Consider the following 23,563-nt stretch of genomic DNA (forward strand, 5'->3'; position numbering starts at 1 on the left):
TAATGAAAGAGAGGAGAGATAAATTAAATTTAAATAAAAAAAGAGAGAAATTAAATTTGACTAATACATAAAGCGTATTGACGCATTTTGGGTTATATCAGCCGATACATACCCGAAATGGTCTGATACAAAGCCGATACGAACGAAAAAATACAAAACTATGTAATTATACATGTTCCATGTATCGAAACTCTTCCAAAATGATACGTATTGGCCCGTATTGGCCGATGCATTGCGAAATTTAAAACCTTGATTGTGAGGCTTTGTATTCTTCAAGGAACACATTGTTGTTGCTAAAGAGTTTGTATCTCTTGGCCACAACACATTGTTAACCACATGAGCATACCTGTACATTGTGATAATTTCTTGTATTTTATATTGCATGTCAATGCCATTCATGCGAAAATGTTCTTGACATGTGCCTGTTTAAACTTGGTAAAAAGTTGACCCAACCTGCGAACATGACTTAATTCAAACCCAAAAAACAAGGTTAGGGTTCATATTTAGTTACTTGCCTTTATAGTCATCCGGGAGAACTTTGAATGATTGACCCAAGTAGATGTTACAAACGCACTCTTAGAAGTGCTGTGAGGATAAATTTGATAACTGAGTCCAGTCTCGTCAACTTTGGGATCCAAGAGTCAAGGGGCTGCTTAAACCAAACCGTTGGAGCAAAATTATTTATGATGAGAAACAGAGCTTTTATTTTTCGGAAAAGTAGGGATACATTGCAGAATTCTGAATTCAAGCCCCCTTATAAATCACATCCTGTCCGTGAATTTTACATCAATTCACGGTCAGGATGCTATAAAATTCTCATCTGCGCCGATTGGTATTCTCCCTTTTTATTTTAATTTTATCAAAGAAGTTTTTGAAATTTTTGTGTACCACGCATCTGGAATATTATGACAAACTCAAAGGAGTGTATTGCATTGCACGTGGGTCCCGCACCATATTCCATTCCAGTTTCCAGATGTGCGGAGTTCACATCTAACCGTAACCGTAGCAACGCAATCTCATTTTCTGTAACTTATTTTATGAAACTTGGCATTGCAACAAAATTATTTGCCACGTGTTCCTACCTCAGCTCCGACACTACGTGATTTGACCTCACCATGGAAAATGGTAACCGATAATGCATACTATTATCTTTTATTTTGAGTGTTGAGTGTCAGTCGAGAGCAACTTCTGCGATTGAGAAATTGTCTTGGGCCGCATGGCGCAGACTCAGAGTAATAAGATCTTCAATTTACACCTCCCGGTTGAACTTCCAACAAACCCACTTCTAGTATCGTATATTTACTTCAATAACCCGCTTTGTTTTCCCGATATTTCTTCCAGTTTCATGGGTTCCCTTGGTATTTTACCTTTACAACATATATTTTCCCGCTTTTGAAACAAAAGGCCTTGATTATCCTCCTCCTCCTCCTCTCTCTCTCTCTCTCTCTCCAAACTTCAGCAGTGTCTTGGTTTTTTACTCAGACGCACACACGAGCGAGAGAGCCAGAGCGTTTAGACAACCTCTATTAGACAACAAAATTTTCTGGCTTTCTGCCAGTATTTTGAATGGTGAATTCGTCTCTGAAAGGATCGAATAGCTTCAGTGTGATTCTTTAACAGTTGGTGTCGTAATTGCAGGAGCAATGGCAATTAGTGCCATGATTTCGAGCCGAAATTTTGGTTCTTTTATTGGTTCAGGTATATCCATCAACACCGCTGTCATAGTTCTGTTTTTCAGTTTATTTGGAATTGTGTGATCTGGATTTGTTTCTGCAGTTTTCCTGTGGTTTTCTTTGTTTGCTTCGTTCTTGCATTATTGGTATTTATGCTGGTGGAACAATTTAGATGGCTTTCTTCTTGAACTAATTCTCGTTTTACTGTTGCAAATGTTTTGAGAGGTGGGGTTGGGTCGAAAGAAAGAAGCGTGAATTGTGGGAAATGCCGTTTATATTAGTCTTGAGCTGAGATTTCGTTGCCCGGTTTTTATTAATCAGTAAGAAAAAAATAAAGGGATGCATGAGGCATAAAATCAATTTTAATTTTGGTAAGATGCATAAAATTCTCTGCTGATTGCTAAATTGACCCCTTTCAAGTAAACATCTCAATAAAGGAAATGCAGGCACCCAAGCAAGCTTCTCAGCAACTTTGTTTTCTCCTAAATAGATGGGTGTCGTAGTTGTTCATGACATTGTCTTCATTCTTTTGATGCAAACTGATGAAGGAAGATTTGGCCCGACCTCGTAATCATTCAACCCGTGGCAAAAGCAACAACTCGGCATAACAGCTCGCCAAGGCGCGAGCTCCGAAGGGAGGAACCAGCGGTCCGAACTCTCTGCAAGGAGCCCGAACTCCTAGTACAGAGCCCGAGCTCTCCCTTAGGCCCCGAGCCTTATGAACTCAAAGGGCAACAAACCGAACTGACCTGCCCCATGGCAGTTCGAGCCACACCCTTCTCCGAACTCAAGATTTCGCCTCGCACACCACTCCAACACTTTGCCCAGGACACCAAACTGAACAAACCGTACCTGACACCGAAGGAGTCCGTATCCAGGGGCGGCGCACCTGACTGACTTGAGATCTGACGCTTGACAGCCGCATTCCAACGACCACCTGCCACCGCCACCTGACCCCGCCATCTCCAGTTATAGAGACGGCTCCGACAAGGAGCAGTGGCGGTTCTGTCCCAGCAGAGGGGATGACACCCAAACTGGCAGAAGCACAAAAGTAATCATACCCGACCTGACAGAAGCCTTGGAGTGAGTGCGCGAAGTGGTTATAAAAGGCTCCCTACCCCCTAAGAACAAGGTATGTGAACTTTGCGCCATCTGGTTTTATCTTGCCTTTGAGAGAATACTAACTTGAGCTTTGGAGCAATCTCATCGGGTTCCCCCCCGGAGTTCCCTCATCTTCTCCATTTCAGGTTCCCTGTAGCTCCGTTTAGAGGCAAGGCTATTGGAAGCTAGGACCGGCCGGATTGTGCACCATCAATTGGCGCCGTCTGTGGGAAACGCTTCTAAAAGCCTCCATTTAAAACTCTCATAACCTCTTCTTTTTCCAAAAACCCCAACACTCATGGCTTCTTCCAGGAATGCTGGACGTGGCTTAGAGATGAACACCACCGGGGAACAACTCCAAGTCCCCGTGGTGTGCATCGGACAGTTCACCATCCCCCTTTCGGTGGATGGGATCCCTAGCTTGAATGCACCACAAACAGGGGCACCCATAAGCCTTCCTGCCATGAGCATCCCCCTTCCAGTCCCTATCGAAACAACTTTTGTTGAACCAATTGCTGTCCCCTTGGCGACCCGTCAGAACCAGTTTGACAACCTGATGCAATGCATGTAGGCAATGCAAGCCCAAATGCAACAATTCCAGCAGTACCAAGTACTGCCACCACCTCTCTCAACATCACTATCAGCAGCAGTTTCCCCAACTGCCCTTGAACCAGTCGTTGCTTCCACCTCGGCACCCTGCTCCGAAGCCGGTTAAGGCTTCCCCTCAGGGTGGACGCCCTCACCGAGGAGAAGCCTCCCAACTCCAGAACCCCCCTAACAGCCAGGCCTCATCCCCAGGATGAAGGGAAAGAAGAATCACCCCCGCCTCGCAGCTTGCAGGCGGGTCGGGAACCTTGCCCGCAAAGTCGGCACCTCGGTGCTTCAAGCCTGAGTTCCCGCTCATAGAGAACCGATTCAGCGCCCTAGCAGCAGACTACCAACATTCCGAGCCCATCGAGCTTGGCAACACAGAGGCTAGTAGCACCAGTACTAGGCCCACTCAACAACGAAGGCGCCGGCGAAGTTGCCGTACTGCCACCCATGTCATGCCCAAGCTCAGAGGTAAGGAAGAGACGAGCTCGGATGAGGTAAAAGCTGCCCCAATTCTCTTAGTTTCTTCCCCCCTCGCATCAGAACTCCTAGCAGTCCCCATGCCCAGAGACTTCAAGCTCCCACCTTTGAACAAGTATGACGGGTCCTTTGACCCTAACGACCACGTCGATGCTTTGCAGTCCCAAATGCACCTCGCTAGGGCCAGTGAATCATGCATGTGCGTGGCCTTCACCACCACCTTCAGGGGGGTAGCCCGCACTTAGTACAGGAACCTGGCCCCCGGGTCGATAAAATGCTGGGCCCAGTTCGTGCAGGTCTTCACCACACACTTTGTCACCAGCAAGCGGTGCCCCAGAACCGAGGAAAGGATCTTCGGAGTAATCCAGAGAGGAGAATCCATCCGGGGCTACATCAAGCGGTTCAATGAAGCGTGCTTGTAGATACCGCGATTAGACCCCGCAGTACAGCTCGCGGTGGCCAAGAGAGGAGTAACGCACAAGGAGTTCAAATGGCACATGGTAGCCAGTCAACCCGCGACCGTGGCCGAATTCTTCAAGCTCGCGGACAAGTTCATGAGAACAGAGGAAGAGATCAACCAAAGGACCGAAGGCGGGGTCAAGAAAAGGAAAAGAGAAGGCAAGCCCTCTAACCCAGGTGACAGAAGAAACCCGGCCCGGGAGGCGAAGCCAAGCCAGCCGTCCTGAGCTCCCTTAGCAGTTCGGACGGATTACACACCGTTAAACACGAGGCGGACCGAGATCTTGATGACGATCAAAGACGCCCCATACGTAAAGTGGCCACCTCGCCTAAAGGGGAATCCAAACGAGAGAAATAAAAATCTGTACTATAGTTTTCATAGAGATCACAGTCATAGTACCGAACAATGTAATAATCTCCGGGACGAGATAGAGGGACTCATCTGTCGCAGATACTTGAGAAATTTTGTACAGCATAATAATAATAATAATAACAATAAGGTAGGTCGGCAAGGGGAGCATGGAAAAGATGCCCCCAAATCCAGCAACAGACCAGCTGAACCATTGCAATGACAGCCTCCGGAAGAGAGGCCAGTTCGGGGAACCATCCACGTGATAGTGGGAGATTCGGTGGTAGCAGGGTGTACTTCGTCAGCGGCCCGGACGTCAATTCGCGAAGCAGCCCAAGAAGAACAGAACCCTCCAAAGAGGCTGAAGACTGAAGAATCGATCTTCTTCACGAAAGATGATGCGCGAGGGGTCCACTACCCCCACGGTGACGCACTTGTCTTAAAACTAAGGATCAGTGACTTCGAGGTCAGGCACATACTCGTGGATTCGGGCAGCTCGACAGACATCCTCTTCAAGTCAGCATTTGACCAGCTACAGTTGCAGAGAAGCGAGTTGAAACCTGCGAATACTCCTCTGGTGGGCTTCAACGGAGAGGAAGTTAGGCCCCTCGGAAAAATAACAGTACCTGTGGAAGCCGACACATGGCCTTGTGCGGTCAGACTCAACCACGATTTCCTGGTGGTCGCGACCCCCTCCCCATACATTGCCATAATAGGGCGGCCAATTACGCATATCCTGCGGGCAGTGGTCTCCACCTACTATTTGGCAATGAAGTTCCCTACAGACTTCTGTGTGGGGGTAGCGCGGGGGCGACCAGCTTGAGTCTTGCAAGTGTTATGTTGCCGCCCTGAAGGGAAAAACCAAGGCGGCCGACGACATTGAACTGGAGCGGCCTACGGAGCAAGGCGAGGAACGAGCTTCGCCCACAGAGGAAACGGTCGCGATTCCGACCTCGGCACGGACCCAGCTCGCACACTACAGATCGGTGTTTCCGTCAAGGAAACTCTACGAACTGAACTGGTGATTTTTTTACTTCAAAATTTAGATATTTTTGCTTGGTTCGCGGCTGATATGCCCGGTATTGACCCTAGCCTTATAACTCACAAACTTAATACTGACCTTGTAGTCAGACCCATTAGACAAAAGAAATGCAACTTAGCCCCAGAACGCTAGAGGGCGGTCGACGAGGAGGTTGAAAAGCTCCTCGCAGCAGACTTCATAAGGGAAGTTCATTACCCAAGCTGGGTAGCCAACCCAGTGTTGGTGAAAAAGGCAAACGGCAAGTGGTGCATGTGCGTCGACTACACCGACCTGAACCGAGCTTGCCCGAAAGATTGCTTCCCCCTCCCCAGAATTGACTGCCTAGTGGACGCGACCTCAGGACATGAGTTGCTAAGCATCTTTGACGCCTACTCGGGCTACAACCAAATCAGGATGGACTAGTCCGATGAAGAAAAAACTAGCTTCATAACCGAGTTCGGCCTGTACTACTACAAGGTCATGCCCTTCGGATTAAAAAATGCTGGGGCAACCTTCCAAAGACTTGTAAATAGGTTGTTTCGGCCCTTAATAGGCACGAAAATAGAATGTTATGTAGACAACATGGTCATCAAGACGCAGTTTTCACAGGAATTAATACAAGATTTAGATTCTTTCTTCCAAATTCTGCATCAATTTAGCATGAAATTGAACCCAAACAAGTGCGTCTTCGGTGTCACCTTGGGTAAGTTCCTAGGGTACATTGTCAACCGGCGCGATATTGAAGCCAACCCAGACAAAATAAAGGCCATCCTAGATATGAGACCACCTAGAAAAGTAAAAGAGGTTCAGAGGCTAAATGACCGCATAGCCGCTCTGAGCCGCTTCATGTCCAAATCGGCAGACCGCTGCCTGCCTTTCTTTAAAGCAATCAAAGGCAAAGGGTTTGAGTGGACCCAAGACTGCCAGCTCCCGTTCGATGAGCTAAACAATTACCTCACTAGTGTATCGACCTTAGCTCGGCCCGAGGAGGGCGAAGTCTTGGAACTGTACCTCTCGGCAAGCGACGAGGTGGTCACTTCGGTACTAGTAAAAGAGGTAGATCGGGTCCAACGATCTAGCATACGCACTGGTAGTAGCAGCTCGGAAACTCCGCCCGTACTTTCAGGCTCACATTGTCATCGTCTTGACTAACAAACCTCTGAGGCAAGTCTTGCTCAAGCCTGAGGTTTCCGGTCAGCTGACGAAATGGGCCATCGAACTCAGCGAGTACGACCTCCAGTACAAGCCACAAACTGCTATTAAGGCCCAAGCCTTAGTAGATTTTATCACTGAATGCACGTTCAGCCCCGAAGTCCCCATGCCGGTCAAGCTCGAGATCCCCAGTTAGGGTGAGCACGGAGCTCCCAAGCCAACAGAGTCTGAACTCCGTGAAGTAGCAGCCAGTGTGGCATCTCTCCTGGTTAGGACAAACGCGAATTGGGATGAGGAGCCCTGGATCCTTCACATAGATGGCTCTTTGAACCAATAGGGCAGTGGGGCTGGAATAGTACTACGCAGCCCAGGTGGCACGAAACTGGAATACGCACTACGCTTTGAGTTCACGGCATCCAACAACGAGGTGGAGTACGAGGCACTGATTGCCGGACTGAACCTAGCGCAAAGAGTAAGGGCAAAGCACATAGTTATCTGCAGCGATTCCCAGCTTGTAGTCAACCAAGTTACGGGCGAATACGAAGCGCGTGAGCTGACTATGATCGCCTACTTAGCAAAAGTAAAGGAGGTTCTGCTCAACTTCCAGTCACACTTCATCAGGCAAATTCCGAGGTCAGAGAACACTGAGGCCGACGCCCTGTCCCGGTTAGCCAGCACGAGTCACAACACCATGAGAACCGTGTACATAGAGGACTTACCTCGGCCTAGCATTCTCGGTGGGGTAGAGGAGGTCGCTCCCATCCTTGAAGCAGAGCCGAGCTGGATCGACCCACTCGCGAGCTTCTTGCTAGATGGAACCCTCCCTGCAGACCGCAATGCAACCAAGAGGGTGCAGCGCCAGGCATCCAAATACGTCATAATAGACGAACGGCTGTACCGACGGTCCTACACGCTGCCCTACCTGCGCTGCTTGCGACCTACCGAAGTCGAGCTCGTGCTCCGTGACACTCATGAAGGTCTGTGCGGTGGACACTTTGGAGGCATAGCCCTCGCTTTAAAGGCACTTCGACAAGGATACTACTGGCCAACGATGAAGGCAGAAGCCGTAAAGCTCGTCAGAAAATGCGAAAAGTGTCAGAAGCATGCCAATATCCACCATCAGCCTGCTGTCGACCTCAAGTACCTCACCAGTCCATGGCCCTTTGCGCAATTGGGCATCGACCTCCTGGGGCCATTCCCGCCAGCAACAGGTGAGAGAAAGTTACTAGTGGTGGCAGTAGATTACTTCACAAAATGGATAGAAGCTGAACCTCTGGCAGCAGTTACAGACCGAAACATACAGAACTTCTTTTGGAAGAACATAGTATGTCGCTTCGGGCTACCTCGGGTACTGATCTCCGACAACGGCAAGCAGTTCGAGGATATCAAGTTCCAAGAATGGTGCCAAGCTTTGGGAATTCGTCAGAACTTCACATCGTTCGCACATCCGCAAGCAAACAGTCAGACAGAAGTAATGAACAGAGCCATCCTCCGTGGACTGAAAGCGCGACTAGACCGAGCTAAAGGGTTGTGGGTGGATGAACTACCAAGTGTTCTATGGGCTCACCGAACTACAGAAAAAACCGCCATGGGAGAGACCCCCTTTAACCTCACCTACGGCACTGAAGTGGTAATCCCAACGGAAATCGAAATACCTACACTGTGACTAGAAGCATATGACGATCAGACAAACGGAGACGAGTTACGTACCAACCTCGACCTACTGGATGAGGTAAGAGACCTCGTGCACATTCGGACAGCGGCCTGCCAGCAAAAAGTAGCTCGGTACTACAATGCTAGAGTAAAGAAGCGGAGCTTCCGCATCGGCGACCTGGTTCTCTGTAAGATCATGGTGCCCGAACCCGGCGTGGGCAAACTTGGACCAAATTGGGAAGGGCCCTATAGAGTAAAGAGAGCGCTCGGGGGGGCATACGAGCTCGAAACCTTAGAGGGCAAACAAATACCCCAAGCGTAGAACATCGTCAACTTAAGGCGATAATACCTATAGACCACCAAGCGAAGTGAACAAAATTGCTACTAGAGCCTAAGGGCTAGGATGCCGAACTAACGAAGGAACCTCGGCATAGGCAAGCAAAGAAAAGTGTCAGCCAAAGGCTCAAGCGAAGCGGAGACTTAAGTATTAAACATCAAAACAGGCCGTGCGAGTGCAGTAACCCGGGCAAGAAACAGATCGAACATATGATCAGTTCGGCAAATATAGTCAGTTCGGGAGAAAGAACAACCAACACTTAACCAAAAGAAAGTCATTTCATTTCAAAATAAGAGTGTACATTTCAAAAATATATATATATATATATATATATATATATCGAGCTCGCAGGCCCGGAGGTACTTATTCTTCATCAGAAGGCACTTCAACAACACCCGAAGGTCCTGCCTCGCCCTCGGAGTCCGGCTCACCATCAGTAGCGTCGGCCATCTCCTGAGTGATGCGCGAAGTGGATATCGCACTAATATCAAGCTCGGGGTATGTATTCCGGATCATCCACCGACTTAGTTTAAAACCCTTTCTGTACGAATCCACCATCAGGTCATCGAAGCGCGACGAGGCGATGTATTCATCGATGGCCTTCTTCTTAGCGTCCTCAATGCCTTGGGAAAAGATCTGTGTCCTCTCCCTAATGTCCTCTTGAAGGTATTCAACTTGATGCTGCAAATCCAGCCTCAGGTCCGCCATATGCTTCACAACAACTCCCATGGCCTCGGCATCTCTCTGAGACTTCGCTTGCCTGGTCAGTGCAGCGCGAGCAGCCGCCTCAGTAGCTCGAGAAGTTGCCTCGGTAGCACGGAAAGCCTCTTCGGCAGCTCGCGCCTGCCTCGAGCTCCTCTCCACCTGGGCCGCCAAGGCATGGATAGAAGAGTTCACCTATCAAAAGAAAAGAACAAGTGATTAAAAGAACGACAGCGAGAGGGATAAAAGCAAAGAAGCCCAACAAGAAATCTGACTCACCACCATGGCATGAGTGGCAGCACGACAGGCCACCTGGTTCAAAGGAAGATCGGTCCACGCCGCGACCTCCTTAGGGAAGGTGGCCTCCCTACTCTTTTGAAGAGCGTAGTTCGGCAACAACACGCTCCTGAATTCCCCTTGGGCTCCCGAGCCTATGGGCCCAGCTCGTGTATAAGCGGACCTAGAGTAAGCGGGAGCACCAGAGTAAGCGGGAGCACTAGAGTAGGCGGGAGGAGCTACCTCGGGCTCCCTGGGCAGATCCTCTGATGGGTAGTCAGGTACCTCGGGCTCCGCATCTTGGGGCAGCTCGGCACGAGTTCGCTTGGCGACTTACTTCCTCCTCTTCATGCCTTGAAACAGTTGCCCACCACGGGTCCTTTCTGAGTCCATCACACCTGCAAAAAGAGTTCGGCATCAGAAAAAACAAAAGAACAAAGCAAAACAAGAAACCTCTGAGCAAGGAACCTACCCGAACTCAGGCCGGCTGCAATGAGCTTGGCTTCCGTCAAATACTGATGGCATTTTAGCCCAAGCCATGCCCATTTCCGGAGGCCCTTCATTGTCTCTTTATCAAGCGTAACATCGGAGTCAGGGGCGGCCATCCCCCACCCGGTCTGAAACGGCCACCCCAATACACTTTGCACCCCGAAGTAGTCCCGCTTCCACTCCGGGACCTTATTGGGAAGTTCATGTAAGAGCTTAAAACCCGGGCGAGGAGACAGGTAATACGCCTGCCTACGCCCGGGAAGGGGACCCGCTTGCTTCTTAAGCATTAAAATAGAAGAGAATATCTCTAAGTCTAAAGGAAAGCTCTGTTCGCAAAATAGGGAGATTGTCCCCACCAAGTTACGAATGGAGTTCGGGTGAAGCTGGCCGACAGTAACGCCGAAGTGGTTCATGACCTCGATAAGGAGGGGGTGGAAAGGCAGTCGCAGCCCCGCAGCGAGCTGCTCCTGGAATATCACGATCTCTTCGGGACCGTGTTTCCAAGGAAAGCCACCCAAAGGTATGAAGTAGGCGTACTCCCCAGGCAAGTTGTAATAGGTAATAAGGGATTGGAGCCCCTCAGGCGTCATGGTCGAGGGACCAAACTTGTCTAACGTCCGACCTCGACGAGAGGTGGACGCCAAACTATCCGAGGCGACTCGGCCTACGGGTTCGAACTCTTCCTCGAGCTCTACCTCCGGTTCACTAGGACCACCAGGGGATGCAACTCGGTTCGTAGAACCTGCATCTGACCCACTTGAAGAACCGTCTGAGCTATCTGAGCTAGACATCGAGGAGAGAAGATGGATTCCAGGAAAGTACTCACCCAGAAAAAGGCTTGAACAGACTACGGGAACTAGAACACGAGCAAAAAACCTTGAATGCGAACTAAAAGCTTGGACGCGAGCTGAAACTTTGACACGAGCTCAAGAAGCAAAGCGTAGAAGTAACAAAAGCAACTGGGGTCCCCCACAATTTATACCCGCAGTAACCAAGAATCAACGGCTTAGATCAAAGCCAATTCGACAGCCCGCAGCTGCGCTGACCGCACGTCTCCTGAAACCAAGATGTGACTGGCCACACGTCTCTCGAAACTGACCGCACGTCTCCTCACATTAAAGGTGGCAGCGACACGTTTTCAAATTTGAAAAGACGCTCGCTGTCACATCTCCCAGCAGCGCGCTTTTTGAAATTTTGAAATAAGGCGCACACTGTCACGTCTCCCAGTGGCACGCTTTTTGAATTTTGAAATAAGGCACGCGCTGTCACGTCAGTCAGCATTTGTAGGAAGATCGGCACGTCTCCCATCTTTTGGGCGCTCGAGAAACCCAAAAGAATCCTGGCAACGCACCTCGCGCTATCACTCAACTAATTCGAAGTACGGGACAAATCCACCTGCCACCTCGCGAACTCCCCGCGCCAGGGCAAGACCCTTAGCACGAGGAGTGGGGGGCAATTGATGAAGGAAGATTTGGCCCGACCTTGTAATCACTCAACACGTGGCAAAAGCAACAGCTCGGCATAACAGCTCGCCAAGGCGCGAGCTCCGAAGGGAGGAACCAGCGGTCCGAACTCTTCGCAAGGAGCCCGAACTCCCAGTACGGAGCCCGAGCTCTCCCTTAGGCATCGAGCCTTATGAACACAAAGGGCAACAAACCGAATTGACCTGCCCCATGGTAGTTCGGGCCACACCTCTCTCCGAACTCAAGACTTCGCCTTGCACACCACTCCAGCACTTCGCCCAGGACACCGAACTGAACAAACCGTACCTGACACCAAAGGAGTCCGTATCCAGGGGCGGCGCACCTGACTGACTTGGGATCTGACGCTTGATAGCCGCATTCCAACGGCCACCTGCCACCGCCACCTGACCCCGCCATCTCCAGTTACAGAGATGGCTCCGACAAGGAGCAGTGGCGGTTCTGTCCCAGCAGAGGGGATGACACCCGAATTGGCAGAAGCACAAAGTAATCATACCCGGCCTGACAGAAGCCTCGGAGTGAGTGTGCGAAGTAGTTATAAAAGGCTCCCTACCCCCCAAGAACAAGGTATGTGAACTTTGTGCCATTTGGTTTTATCTTGCCTTTGAGAGAATACTAACTTGAGCTTCGGAGCAATCTCACCGGGTTCCCCCCCGGAGTTCCCTCATCTTCTCCATTTCAGGTTCCCTGTAGCTCTGTTCAGAGGCAAGGCCGTTGACAGCTAAGACCAGCCGGATTGCACACCATCACAAACCTAACACTCTGATCATTACTTTCCTTGCAAGATGCTTGTGCACTTTAGAAGGTTAATTTAATAGGATGCTCCATTGGATTGTGGTACTGACAGATTTTTGGTTGGAAGTTGTCCGTGTGCTATATATTAAAAGTTCCTCAGCTTTGCTAAATTATCCAATTGCATCTTCTATTTTGATTACTCCAAAACTGGGTTGGTAGGATACCTCCTTGTATTTGGTAATGGCTGTCAGAAATGAAAATAGAGAACTCAAGGGACACAAAGAGTGCTGGCAGTACAAATATCTGCACTTTAGGGGCCATTACTCGATACAATGGTAAATCCAAAGGTTAAATCCATATGCACTGTAGACTCTATCCCTCCCAAGGTCCCAGATAGTCAGATCCAACATTTGGTAAAGGCCCTTTAGTAAAATTCGCTGCATTTTCCATAAAGCTGACTAAAATGGCTTTGTGGAGTTTATACTCCAGTCTTTTTCTTGGGCTGGACATTTCTAGGGAAAAATTATCCACAATTTCTTCAAGATTATAGCATGAATACATTATTTAATATCCTTCCCTCCTTTTTCTTGTTATTTTACCAAAATGCCTTATTTACTGACATTCATATAGCATTCATTCATGCATTAGAAATCCTCTAAAATGTATCATAACCATGTAAACCACATGGTTCTGCTATCTGTAAGTTGATTCATTTCAGTTTAGTGTTTGTGGACTTAAGGATGCGGGAGGTGTTCTAACTTCTAAGTCTAATGTGCTTTATTATTTATTTTGTATTTGCCTGCTAGAATTCATTTCAAGTGCATAAACAGAAGTTTTCTGAAGATTTCTTAGTCAAAAAGTACATATTGAGGCATGCAACTGTTTTTCTTATGGATGTGATAATTGCATACACCATGTAAGCATATGGATCTGAATTTGTCTGACTATGGCGTCTATAATTCTGTTTGTGAATGTGTGGAACATATGGAGGCATATCCCAATACTTATCTGTTAAGTATTACTTTTTGGTACTTGTGGTTAAGAAAGAAGCAATAGAGGTTTTGTTTCAGTATTTCTTTTTTACTTGTGAGATGAGTCTCTTCTAATCTTTGCAGGAAAAGTATGGCAAACAGAGCAAGCTATTAAACATCAGAGAGGAGAGCAACTGGGAATTTATGGTTCAAGATATATGAAGGAAAATGTTTTTAATAGAAGACTAACCATTTTAAGAGAATGCTGTTCATGTACATCTAAGCACTCTTATCACCTGGATTGTCATCTTATTGGTTCTTCAGAGAAGAGAACTATAAAACAGAGAGTCAGATTCCTTGGTGAAGTAGTCCATTCTCTTTCAAACCGTATACAGTTTAATGAGAAGTTTCATATCATTAATCTCAAGAAAAGAAATCAAGGAAGATGTGAATGTTTTCTTTCCTCAGATTCCTCTCATAGAAGCTGGCCTTGGCCACTAAAGTTGGATAAGCTTGGTACATCTGATGGGCAATTACAGCAGTTTGAGTATCGCAAGGCAACCACTACACGTGCTGACTATAAACCAGAGCATTTCGACATAACAGAACCAAATCTGGACCCACTGAATTCTTCAGAGATGTCAGATGAGGTTGTTTTAGTTGAAGGGAATATGCCAAAAATAACTTACTGGTGGGAGCGATTTCCAAAGCGTTGGGTGATTGTATTACTATGCTTTTCAGCATTTCTCCTCTGCAACATGGACCGTGTAAGCTATTTCCTGTTTGTCCATCTTCAATATCTAGATGCTAGTGATGCCTGGGCTCATTTTATTTACTCACAAAGTTCCTCTAGTACATAGCTTTGCTGTAGTGGATATCACTTATCAGAGCTTCTCTTGTCCCATTTAATGCTTATTGACCCATGCTATTCTAAGCAACTCAACATAACAATTTACTTTTTCTTAATCATATATCAACTCATCTTCTGCAGGTAAATATGAGCATTGCGATACTACCAATGTCACAGGAATTCAACTGGAACTCTGCCACTGTTGGTCTAATTCAGTCTTCTTTTTTCTGGGGTTACCTACTCACTCAGGTTTGTCACAAAAGTTTGTTTTTGACCTATATAATATGAATGGTTCAGCACAGAAATATGGTGAGGTGGGAAAAATGGGACCCAATAAGCACTTGATATCTGTTGGTGGTTGTAAGACCATTTAAATCCTACAATAAAATTTGTCATCATAGTTACTATATGGTCTAGCATATAAATTTGTAAGTTAGATCTAGAGCCTTAAATACCCAAATCTGATTGTATCTCTCATCATGTCAATCAACAACAAAATCGATAGTTACTAATTAGTGAAAGGGATCTAGGATAATAGTATGACGAAAGTTAGTTACTGCTTAAAGTCTCTGAATGCTTAATTTAGAATTAGATCTGCGTGCCATGAATTACTCATGAATTATGATAGATTCCCAGGAAGTTGGGGCCAACATTGGGTGATGACATTTTTTCCTCAGGAAATTAAGCATCTCTTTTAGTTATGTCTACCTGCATAACTAATTACTGGATACTGTACAGCAAGCTGAGTATTGGATCTGATGGGACCCAATTCCTAGCTAAATGCTAATGTATAGACCTGAGTTGCACCCAATAATTGATCAGGTCCAATCTTTTGGACCCATATCCCTAGCATTCAGGCTGGTCACAACACACATAAATATGAGATCTGAGGATTGGCTTGCTATGGCAATGCATGGTGATGACTGCATCAAGTGATGACGTGCTTTAATGCACCACCTTAGACCCAAAACATTTATTGTAAATAGAAGAGTTCTCTCATTTTCTTTCATGTTCATACGTCAACCATTAGTGGATCTTTATGTATTTATTTCATAAAAGTGAGAGTTTTGCTTGAAATGGAAATGTATATGGTTCAGTTTAACATAGTGGCTCACAAGGAAGCAAAAGTGGCAGATTACTTGCAGATTCATGAAGGGAACATTGCCTGGGCCCCACAGTTGAGGAGGAACATAAATGATTGGGAAGTGACTACATGGATGGAAATGATGCAAAGATTGTGTTCAGGTGGATCAGAATTGAGCAGATAGAGTCAAGGGAGATATCTGGTCAATTTTCTGTTTGCTCATTCTATAACTTCCTGACCAGTTCAGAGGAACCTGATTTCCCAGCCAACAAAGTATGGTGCAAAACATCCCATTCAAAGTAGCTTTTTTGGTCTGGAGTGCTTGTCTGAATGGGATTCTCATAAGATATGGTTTACTGAAGAGAGGCATCAATGTTCCGGTTGATGCTGTGTGCTGTGTGAATCTTGCCTAGAGACAATTGACCATCTGCTATTACATTGCAAACTTTCACATTCAGTTTGGGTCAGGGTACTTGGCCTTTTTGCTGTTAAAGGTTGCTGCCCGGGCTTGGTTCTGAATTTCCTGAGGGGTGGAAACTTCAGGTCTAAGCAAACGTGGAAAAATTGCTTGGAGGATAGTTCCGGTGGCTGTGTTCTGGGTTTATGTGGCAAGAGAGTAATGACAGATCATCAGATTTAGTAGCCCAAAAGATTGTGTGCAAGTTACATTCTTAGTTAGCAGCTCACAGGCTATTAGAGGAAGAATACTCAGCATTTTTTTTTGCTTTTGATAATCTTTTTCTAAACAGTCAGGGGATATCTCTATAGAGCTGATGGTATAGTGGTTTTATGTATCCTATCATTATCTTTATATGCTTGAAAAGGTCAAACTTGATTCTTATATTTCTAACTGCCTTTTACTTTCCATTATAGATTGTTGGAGGAATATGGGCAGATAAGATTGGTGGTAAGTTTGTACTGGGTTTTGGGGTGGTCTGGTGGTCAGTTGCAACTGTTCTGACACCTGTGGCTGCAAGAATTGGACTTCCTTTCTTACTTATAATGCGTGCTCTTATGGGGATTGGTGAGGTTAGCTTCTTCCTGCATTCCTGTTTTTTGGCTCTGAGAAGCATACTTTGATTTGCATGGAAATCATTTGCCTATTTAATGGTTGGTTTTGGTCTTATAGGTTAACATTAAAAATTTCCCATTTATCAAGATGCATTCCTGGAAGGCATTACATTAAGCTTTTGATACTTGGTTCTGTTACAAAATGGTCTTTACATTAAGCTTTGGTCTTATAGTGGTCTTCTTGTTATATGATGTTGACTTCCAAATGGTCTTTAAATTTACATATTAAGATATTTATATAGTAATATAATCTATTAGAGCAGAATCTGATTTTGATAGGATACTTAAACAGGTTGATACATGGATAAACTGACTTATTTAAGCTCAGGTTATGTGCGGCCTACTGTTACAAAATTATCCTTTAGATCTTTACCTTTAATTAACATTAGCTGACTATTTTCGTCCTTTCCTTTATACAACATTTGCAGTCAACAATCTTCTCTGTTTTGCATCTTTTCACTATCTAGAAGTTTGAATAGAAGACAAAGTACCCTATAATAGGTTGTTTCTGATCAAATGCTTGTCTGAATAGTGAATTTGAAAGAAATAAGATTACAAGTACAAATACGTAAAGTGCAAATACGAGGTTTAGAAATTCAACGTACAAGGTTTTGCATTGTACATATTTGTATTTGTACTCTTTACCAAACTGAGCATGAATGTCTTTGATACCATGTGAGAGTTGAAAAGAGAGGAAAACAGGAAAAATAAAAACACTTGCACTGTGTTACATAAACTGTAACTGTTCATTTTAAAACAAGAATAGAAAAGAAAGGAAATTTAGCCTAGAATATTCTTTTTCATTTGTACTGTAGCCCCCCTTGTAATTACTATTTTATAAATGAATAACTCCTATGATATAGTGATTTATGAGGAAATGTACTTGCTTCCATGGTTTATAACTATATTATCTAATATATACTGGATAATAAAATTTTAAATAATTTTAGGTTTATCATTTGATTTTTGGGAATCTAGGAGTAGGCTCAATAAATGAGGGAAAGTAGGCTAACATGGTTTGGCATGTGCATTGAAGATTACCTAAAAGTTTCAAGAAAATCTTTTTTCAGGTGTTTCTTAATAACTAATAAACTTTCTTTCCATCATGATTCTTAGTTGTTAGAGAGTTTATTTTTATGTATCTTTCTGCACCAATGGTTTGAGATATTCATTTATTTATTTATTTTTTACCTTGGTTAATGGTTTAAGGAGTTTATCTTATGACTTTTGGGATATCTAGCTACTGCATTTTGCTAATTTTGGACCTGATTGCATCTAAATTTCCTGCTTGATATATTTGTCTTCAGGGTGTTGCCATGCCAGCAATGAATAATATACTATCGAAGTGGATTCCTGTATCTGAGAGAAGCAGAGCACTTGCACTAGTGTACAGTGGCATGTACCTTGGCTCTGTCACTGGCCTGGCTCTTTCTCCTGTTCTAATCCATAAGTTTGGATGGCCTTCTGTATTTTACTCTTTTGGCTCCCTTGGAAGCATCTGGTTTGCATTATGGCTGAACAAGGCAGGCATTTTATCCTTTTAACCATGCTTTAGACTTTACTCAGAAAGTAAATTTACATATCTCCTTCTTTGTCACCTATCGAATTTACATTTCTGGTTTGCATTATGGCTGAACAAGGCAGGCATTTTATCCTTTTAACCATGCTTTAGACTTTACTCAGAAATTGAATTTACATCTCCTCCTCCTTTGTCACTTATGGAAATAAGTGCATTCAATTGTAGGCTACAGCTGTATGGCACTCTGTAGGCTACAATCACAAAGCAAATTGCATTTGATGCTGTCTTCTATTTCCAATGGTCAAATGTCTTGAGCTCAAAGACCAGTATTTTAATATGTATAAATCTATAGTAGATTTTTCTGTCCAAGGGTATGAGTTAACCATCATGCATTGCCATTAGTTTTCAACATTGCAGTTTATGTTTGTGCTCATATTATATGTTGTTTTAGATTGGACCTCCTCTCTCTATAACAACTAAATGCCTAATCAGGTGATTTTGTTTACTTTTTTCTAGTACAATACTACAATGTTTTAGAAGACATCTCATGGAAATCTTCTCAACTTTTTCTTTTCTACTTTTCTCTGGGCTTTTTCACTAGGCACACAGCTCACCGCAAGAAGATCTAGAGCTTCGTGTAGAGGAAAAAAAACTTATCCTGGGGGGCAGTGAATTAAAGAAACCAGTTTCTGTCATTCCATGGAAATTGATTTTGTCAAAGGCACCCGTTTGGGCTCTGATAATCTCCCATTTCTGCCATAACTGGGGGACATTTATCCTTCTTACATGGATGCCTACATACTATAATCAGGTAATTGAAATTGCTTTATGTCAAAATGTACCACAGATCTATTTAGTAATTAAACATTAAAATGTTACATGAAATACAGAATGACTTGTACAGCAAGTCAAAGCATGCAAATTTCATACATAGAAAAGAAGTGTATACTACACGGAAACCTTACACATGGTAGGTTTAGGGCCCATCTGTTGCCATCTTCTACTCATGGGGCAAATTTCATTGTCAAAATATTGCCACTTCCCCAGAATGAACCTTCTTTTGTTGACAATTGTTAACTGAAAATTCAAACTCCGGATATCAGTGTCATTTGGGGGAAAATACTAAAATATGGGTGGGGTATTGAAATGACATGAGCAAGAGATTGAACATGTGGATGGTCCAGAGCATCTTCTATTCTATCTTAATGAGAGTTTAATAGATCACATATCCCTCTAATGGCAGAAATGGACCTACTTGACCCCATGAGAAAACATTTTCCCAGTATATATTTATGTGTTAGTACAACTTAGTGCAATGGTAGAATCCTGGGCTGACAAACATGAACAGGTTTGACTTACAGAGTGACCACTTTGTGCAAAAAATGCTAAAGGTTAGGTCTGTGTCTACTGTCTAGTCCACCCCTCCCAAGACCTTGGATAGCAGGGACCAAAATTTAGTAATGGCATTTTTATTTTTATTTTTCCATTATGTATATAAGGCTGTGTTTGGTTGCAGTGCAAATTCATTTGCACTGAGCAAAACTATGGTAGTGCAAATGATTAGGGTGCAAGTTTTGATTTATTTTTGTTTCAAATTTTACCTTACTTTGGTTGCAATAGAAATGAAGTATAATAAGACCAAAAGTAGAATAAAGTAAAATCCAAAACAAAATTAAACCAAATTTGCATTTTTTCATTTGCACTCCCATACATTTGTACTAGTGCAAATAAAACTGCACTGAAACCAAACACAGCCTTAAAGAAAGTTCTGATTTTTTTTTTTCATTTGCACTGAAATCCTAAACAAAATTAAACCAAAATTCCTTTTTTTTATTTGCACTCCCATACATTTGTACTAGTGCAAATAAAACTGCACTGAAACCAAACTATGGTAGTGCAAATGATTAGGGTGCAAGTTTTGATTTATTTTTGTTTCAAATTTTACCTTACTTTGTTTGGTTGCAATAGAAATGAAGTAAAATAAGACCAAAAGTAGAATAAAGTAAAATCCAAAACAAAATTAAACCAAATTTGCATTTTTCATTTGCACTCCCATACATTTGTACTAGTGCAAATAAAACTGCACTGAAACCAAACACAGCCTTAAAGAAAAAAAGGATTTAAATATTTGAAACAAATGTAATTTCATCCACTTGAAAGATCTTCCCATCTTTTTCCATCTTCTATTATCTACATGTTGATTACATGAAAGGAGCCAGGACTTGGAACCAGAAAATGCCATCTTCCTTGTTGGTTAATGCATATTAATCAGGTTGATGTCCTGTATATTACAAATTGCATGATAAATGATGATGAGATCTAACTTCATCTTCTGGTTAAAACTTAAAAAAATACTAGCTTGGTTTAGCTACAGGACAATTATCTGGTCTTCCTATCTTTCCACTTACTAAAAAATTTTCGTTAAGATGACCTGAACCTAAAACCCCTTATTTCAAATTATGTATTTCTTATCATCTTTGCAACTGAATCCATATGAAATTTGGATCTTACAATGATGTAGTTTCTAGCAATAGTTTTGAAGTATTTCTTGCTTGCACTGAATCTTGTTAGTCATACCTTGTTTCTTTTATTTTTTTGGTTGTTTGTCTTGGGGTAGTGTCAATTTACTTTGCTATTGGAGAAATGATCTGGTTGTTGGGAAAAAAATTGTCTACACAATTCAGCTAAGTTGATGAGTGAGTTTTCTTTTGTTTTCTTTGATCTGTTCCTTTTTATATATTTAAATTTTTTACTAAATATTTCAAATAATAAGAAAATACTTGACTATCCTTGGTTTAGTGAGTTTAGTGCATTATCAAAGGATCTGGTGTATTAAATCTTGTCCCAGACTAATCACATAATTTCGAGGGCAATTCTCTTATAACTATTTGCATATTACTTAATAGTTTTGTGTTTTTGTTCTCTTTGTCTTTATTATCTAAAACTTCGATTTTTTTTAGATCTTCTTGAAAAGAGTCCATTTTTGATAAGAAGTGCTTGAACATCTGATGGTGAAAATTCAAAAAATTATCATCCACAGGATGTCCCATTATTCCATTAAAAATCTTATTATTTACTTGGCTAACCACCTTCGGATACAAATTTCATTTTTTTTTTCTTTTTGGGATACAGATTTCAATTTAAGTTGCAGTTGGACTGTTGCAATTAGGTTTAAGTGTTCTTTTCACTGTATTTCTAAATATGTTAAGACTTAAACAAATACATGTTTTTTCTTTTAATGAACTGTGTATTATGTAATTGCCACTGTAAATCTCTATCTGAAAGTAATTGAACATGACCTCATGGTTGATATGGAGAGAACCAAAAGCAGTTTGTGTCAATTATATAAAAAAAGGCAGTTCATGTCAATTAACATGGCCATTGGACTGCATATATCTTATTCTTGATTGTTCCTTTTTCCAGGTCTTGAAATTTAACCTTACTGAGTCTGGACTATTCTGTGTCCTGCCATGGTTAACAATGGCAGTGTTTGCAAATATAGGAGGATGGATTGCAGACACCCTTGTGAGCAGAGGTCTTTCAATAACTTCAGTTCGTAAGGTAAGTGCTACTAGTGAACCCAGTATTTTGGAGCATGGAAAAGCATAAGGGAGTTATATATCATTTTCTGTGGTGGGAAATTGGATCTCCCATTGCTTGACTTTCTACATCTCAATTCATTATTGCAACATTGTGAAGGGAAAAGGAATTAGTGGCTACCTAGAATCAGTACAATTACGTATATTCCCTTTACTTATTTATTTATGAGTTGTATGGGTTAATTGGCATAAAGAATATTTTTATGCTCCTGAGAAAGTTAACCTGTAGCACTTCTTAGGAATGCCATTGGACCTTTGTCCTCTCTTGCACATGTCTACAAGAAACATGGATATCTTTACTGCTTGAATCTAATATTTGTACTATATCCCTTCCTAGAACTTAACTCTCCTCTAAAACCTTCTGATTCTGCAGATCATGCAAACAATTGGGTTTCTAGGCCCAGCCTTCTTTCTCACACAGCTGAGCCATGCCCGTTCTCCAGCTCTGGCTGTGCTATGCATGGCATGCAGTCAGGTTTGATCATTTTCAAAGTAATTTGATGCTTGCTTTTATTAAATCTTCCTGAAATTGTTTGTAAATAATTTGCTATAACAAGGTACCATGATTTGCCCTTGATTAGTATTCATCTGCTATGCATTGGCAACCATTTGCACTACCCAACTCTCCAGTTTGGTTGAATAATCATTTACACATATTCTGCCAACCAATTATGTAGGACCACTAACCAAATCTTTTAGAGAAAGCTCTTAGGAAACATATATTGCTAGAAAAGAACAATGATCTGGTAATTAGTAGGACACAACCAGTTTCTGTAAAAACCACAAATAACAAATTCCAACCAGGAAAAGAAAAAAAGGGATGAAAAGTTCAACTGAAAGAATCTGAGAATTGTGATCAAGGAAGAAGTCACAATGTGTAGAAAATAAGTCTTAAAGATCATCCCAATTTCAATTTAAGTCTTTTTTGATAAGTAATAGAAGATTATTAAAGATCAATAAAAGACTTGCCCACACAGTGAAGGTTTCCCACAAAGAAGCGTGAGATGCAGCCTCAAAAACAAAACAAAATAAAATTGCAAGCCTAATATAATTGATTCTTATGCACCCCTTGCTTAGCTAGAAAATCTGCAAACCCATTTTCTGATCAGCCACTGTTTCTGGTCCTTTCAGCCACCCAATTACTATTTTAGAGTCACCTTCAATTAGCAAATGTCCATATCTCAACACTTTAGCAATCTCTTCTCCTCGTACTGCTTGGACTTGTATATTTACAGAATCCCTCACTCCAATAGGACCAGAGAATAATGCAACAATTTCACCCTCGGGATTTCTGAAAACTCCCCCAATACTGGAAGGCCGGCAAGGCCCTGGGTTGCCTAGACTACTACCCTCAAAATTTAGCTCGATAACACCTTCTTTAGGGGGCCTCCACTCCGCCACAAGCTTCTCTTTTGCAGCAGAACTTTTTGCGGCCAATTCCCAATTCCTCCATATATCATCAAAGAAGTGTGAGAAGAGGTCCAGGGATTTAGTCTAGTTTATATCCTTGTTAATTATACAATCCCAAACAATAGCCTCATCCCTCTCCTTATCATTGAAAATTCTAGCATTTCTTTCCTCCCAAACTATTCACACCAACGCAGTCCTAGCACATCTCTACAAGACTTCACCTCTTCTCTTTGGCCGCTTGAAGGTTGTAGGGTCATAGATTACTAATATGCAAATGGCACGACCATCTGCAACCAAAAAGCTTCTCCCAAACACCTACAATGAAAGAGCAAGAGATTGGTAGCAACTTTCTCCATTGGATCCAAATCTGATCCGAAATCCGATCGGATTTAAAGACCTCGGGTTTGAATTCGAATCCTAACGGACTTGGATCGGATTCGGATTTAATCCGACTCTGCTTTAATTTTTTTAAAATACAAAAATTAAAAAGTTAATTACTTTTCAACTTTTATACATAATAAATTAATGTAAACATACATATTGAATTTATTATATATAAA

The 23,563-nt window shown here is 43.1% G+C and overlaps 1 protein-coding gene across 3 annotated transcripts in view; it reads left to right on the plus strand.

The window, feature by feature from the left end:
* Window positions 1-1,163: 1,163 nt before the first annotated feature.
* LOC148848698 (ascorbate transporter, chloroplastic-like) overlaps window positions 1,164-23,563 on the plus strand; it is a 77,230-nt gene continuing 54,830 nt past the window's right edge. Inside the window, exons 1-9 of one of the 3 annotated variants that reach the window (XM_088952215.1) lie at window positions 1,415-1,698; window positions 13,615-13,830; window positions 13,939-14,237; window positions 14,462-14,569; window positions 16,278-16,433; window positions 17,783-17,998; window positions 18,596-18,805; window positions 21,418-21,555; window positions 21,967-22,068. In XM_088952215.1, the coding sequence (XP_088808341.1) occupies window positions 1,644-1,698; window positions 13,615-13,830; window positions 13,939-14,237; window positions 14,462-14,569; window positions 16,278-16,433; window positions 17,783-17,998; window positions 18,596-18,805; window positions 21,418-21,555; window positions 21,967-22,068 (1,500 nt within the window). In that variant the 5' untranslated portion in view covers window positions 1,415-1,643. Of the gene's footprint in view, window positions 1,699-13,614; window positions 14,238-14,461; window positions 14,570-16,277; window positions 16,434-17,782; window positions 17,999-18,595; window positions 18,806-21,417; window positions 21,556-21,966; window positions 22,069-23,563 lie in introns of all 3 variants that reach the window. The other 2 variants (XM_088952214.1, XM_088952216.1) reach the window with 2 other exon arrangements.

This window comes from Nelumbo lutea, chromosome 6 (genome assembly GCF_056320005.1).
Source record: "Nelumbo lutea isolate HS-2025 chromosome 6, American lotus-T2T, whole genome shotgun sequence".
Lineage (NCBI taxonomy): Eukaryota > Viridiplantae > Streptophyta > Magnoliopsida > Proteales > Nelumbonaceae > Nelumbo > Nelumbo lutea.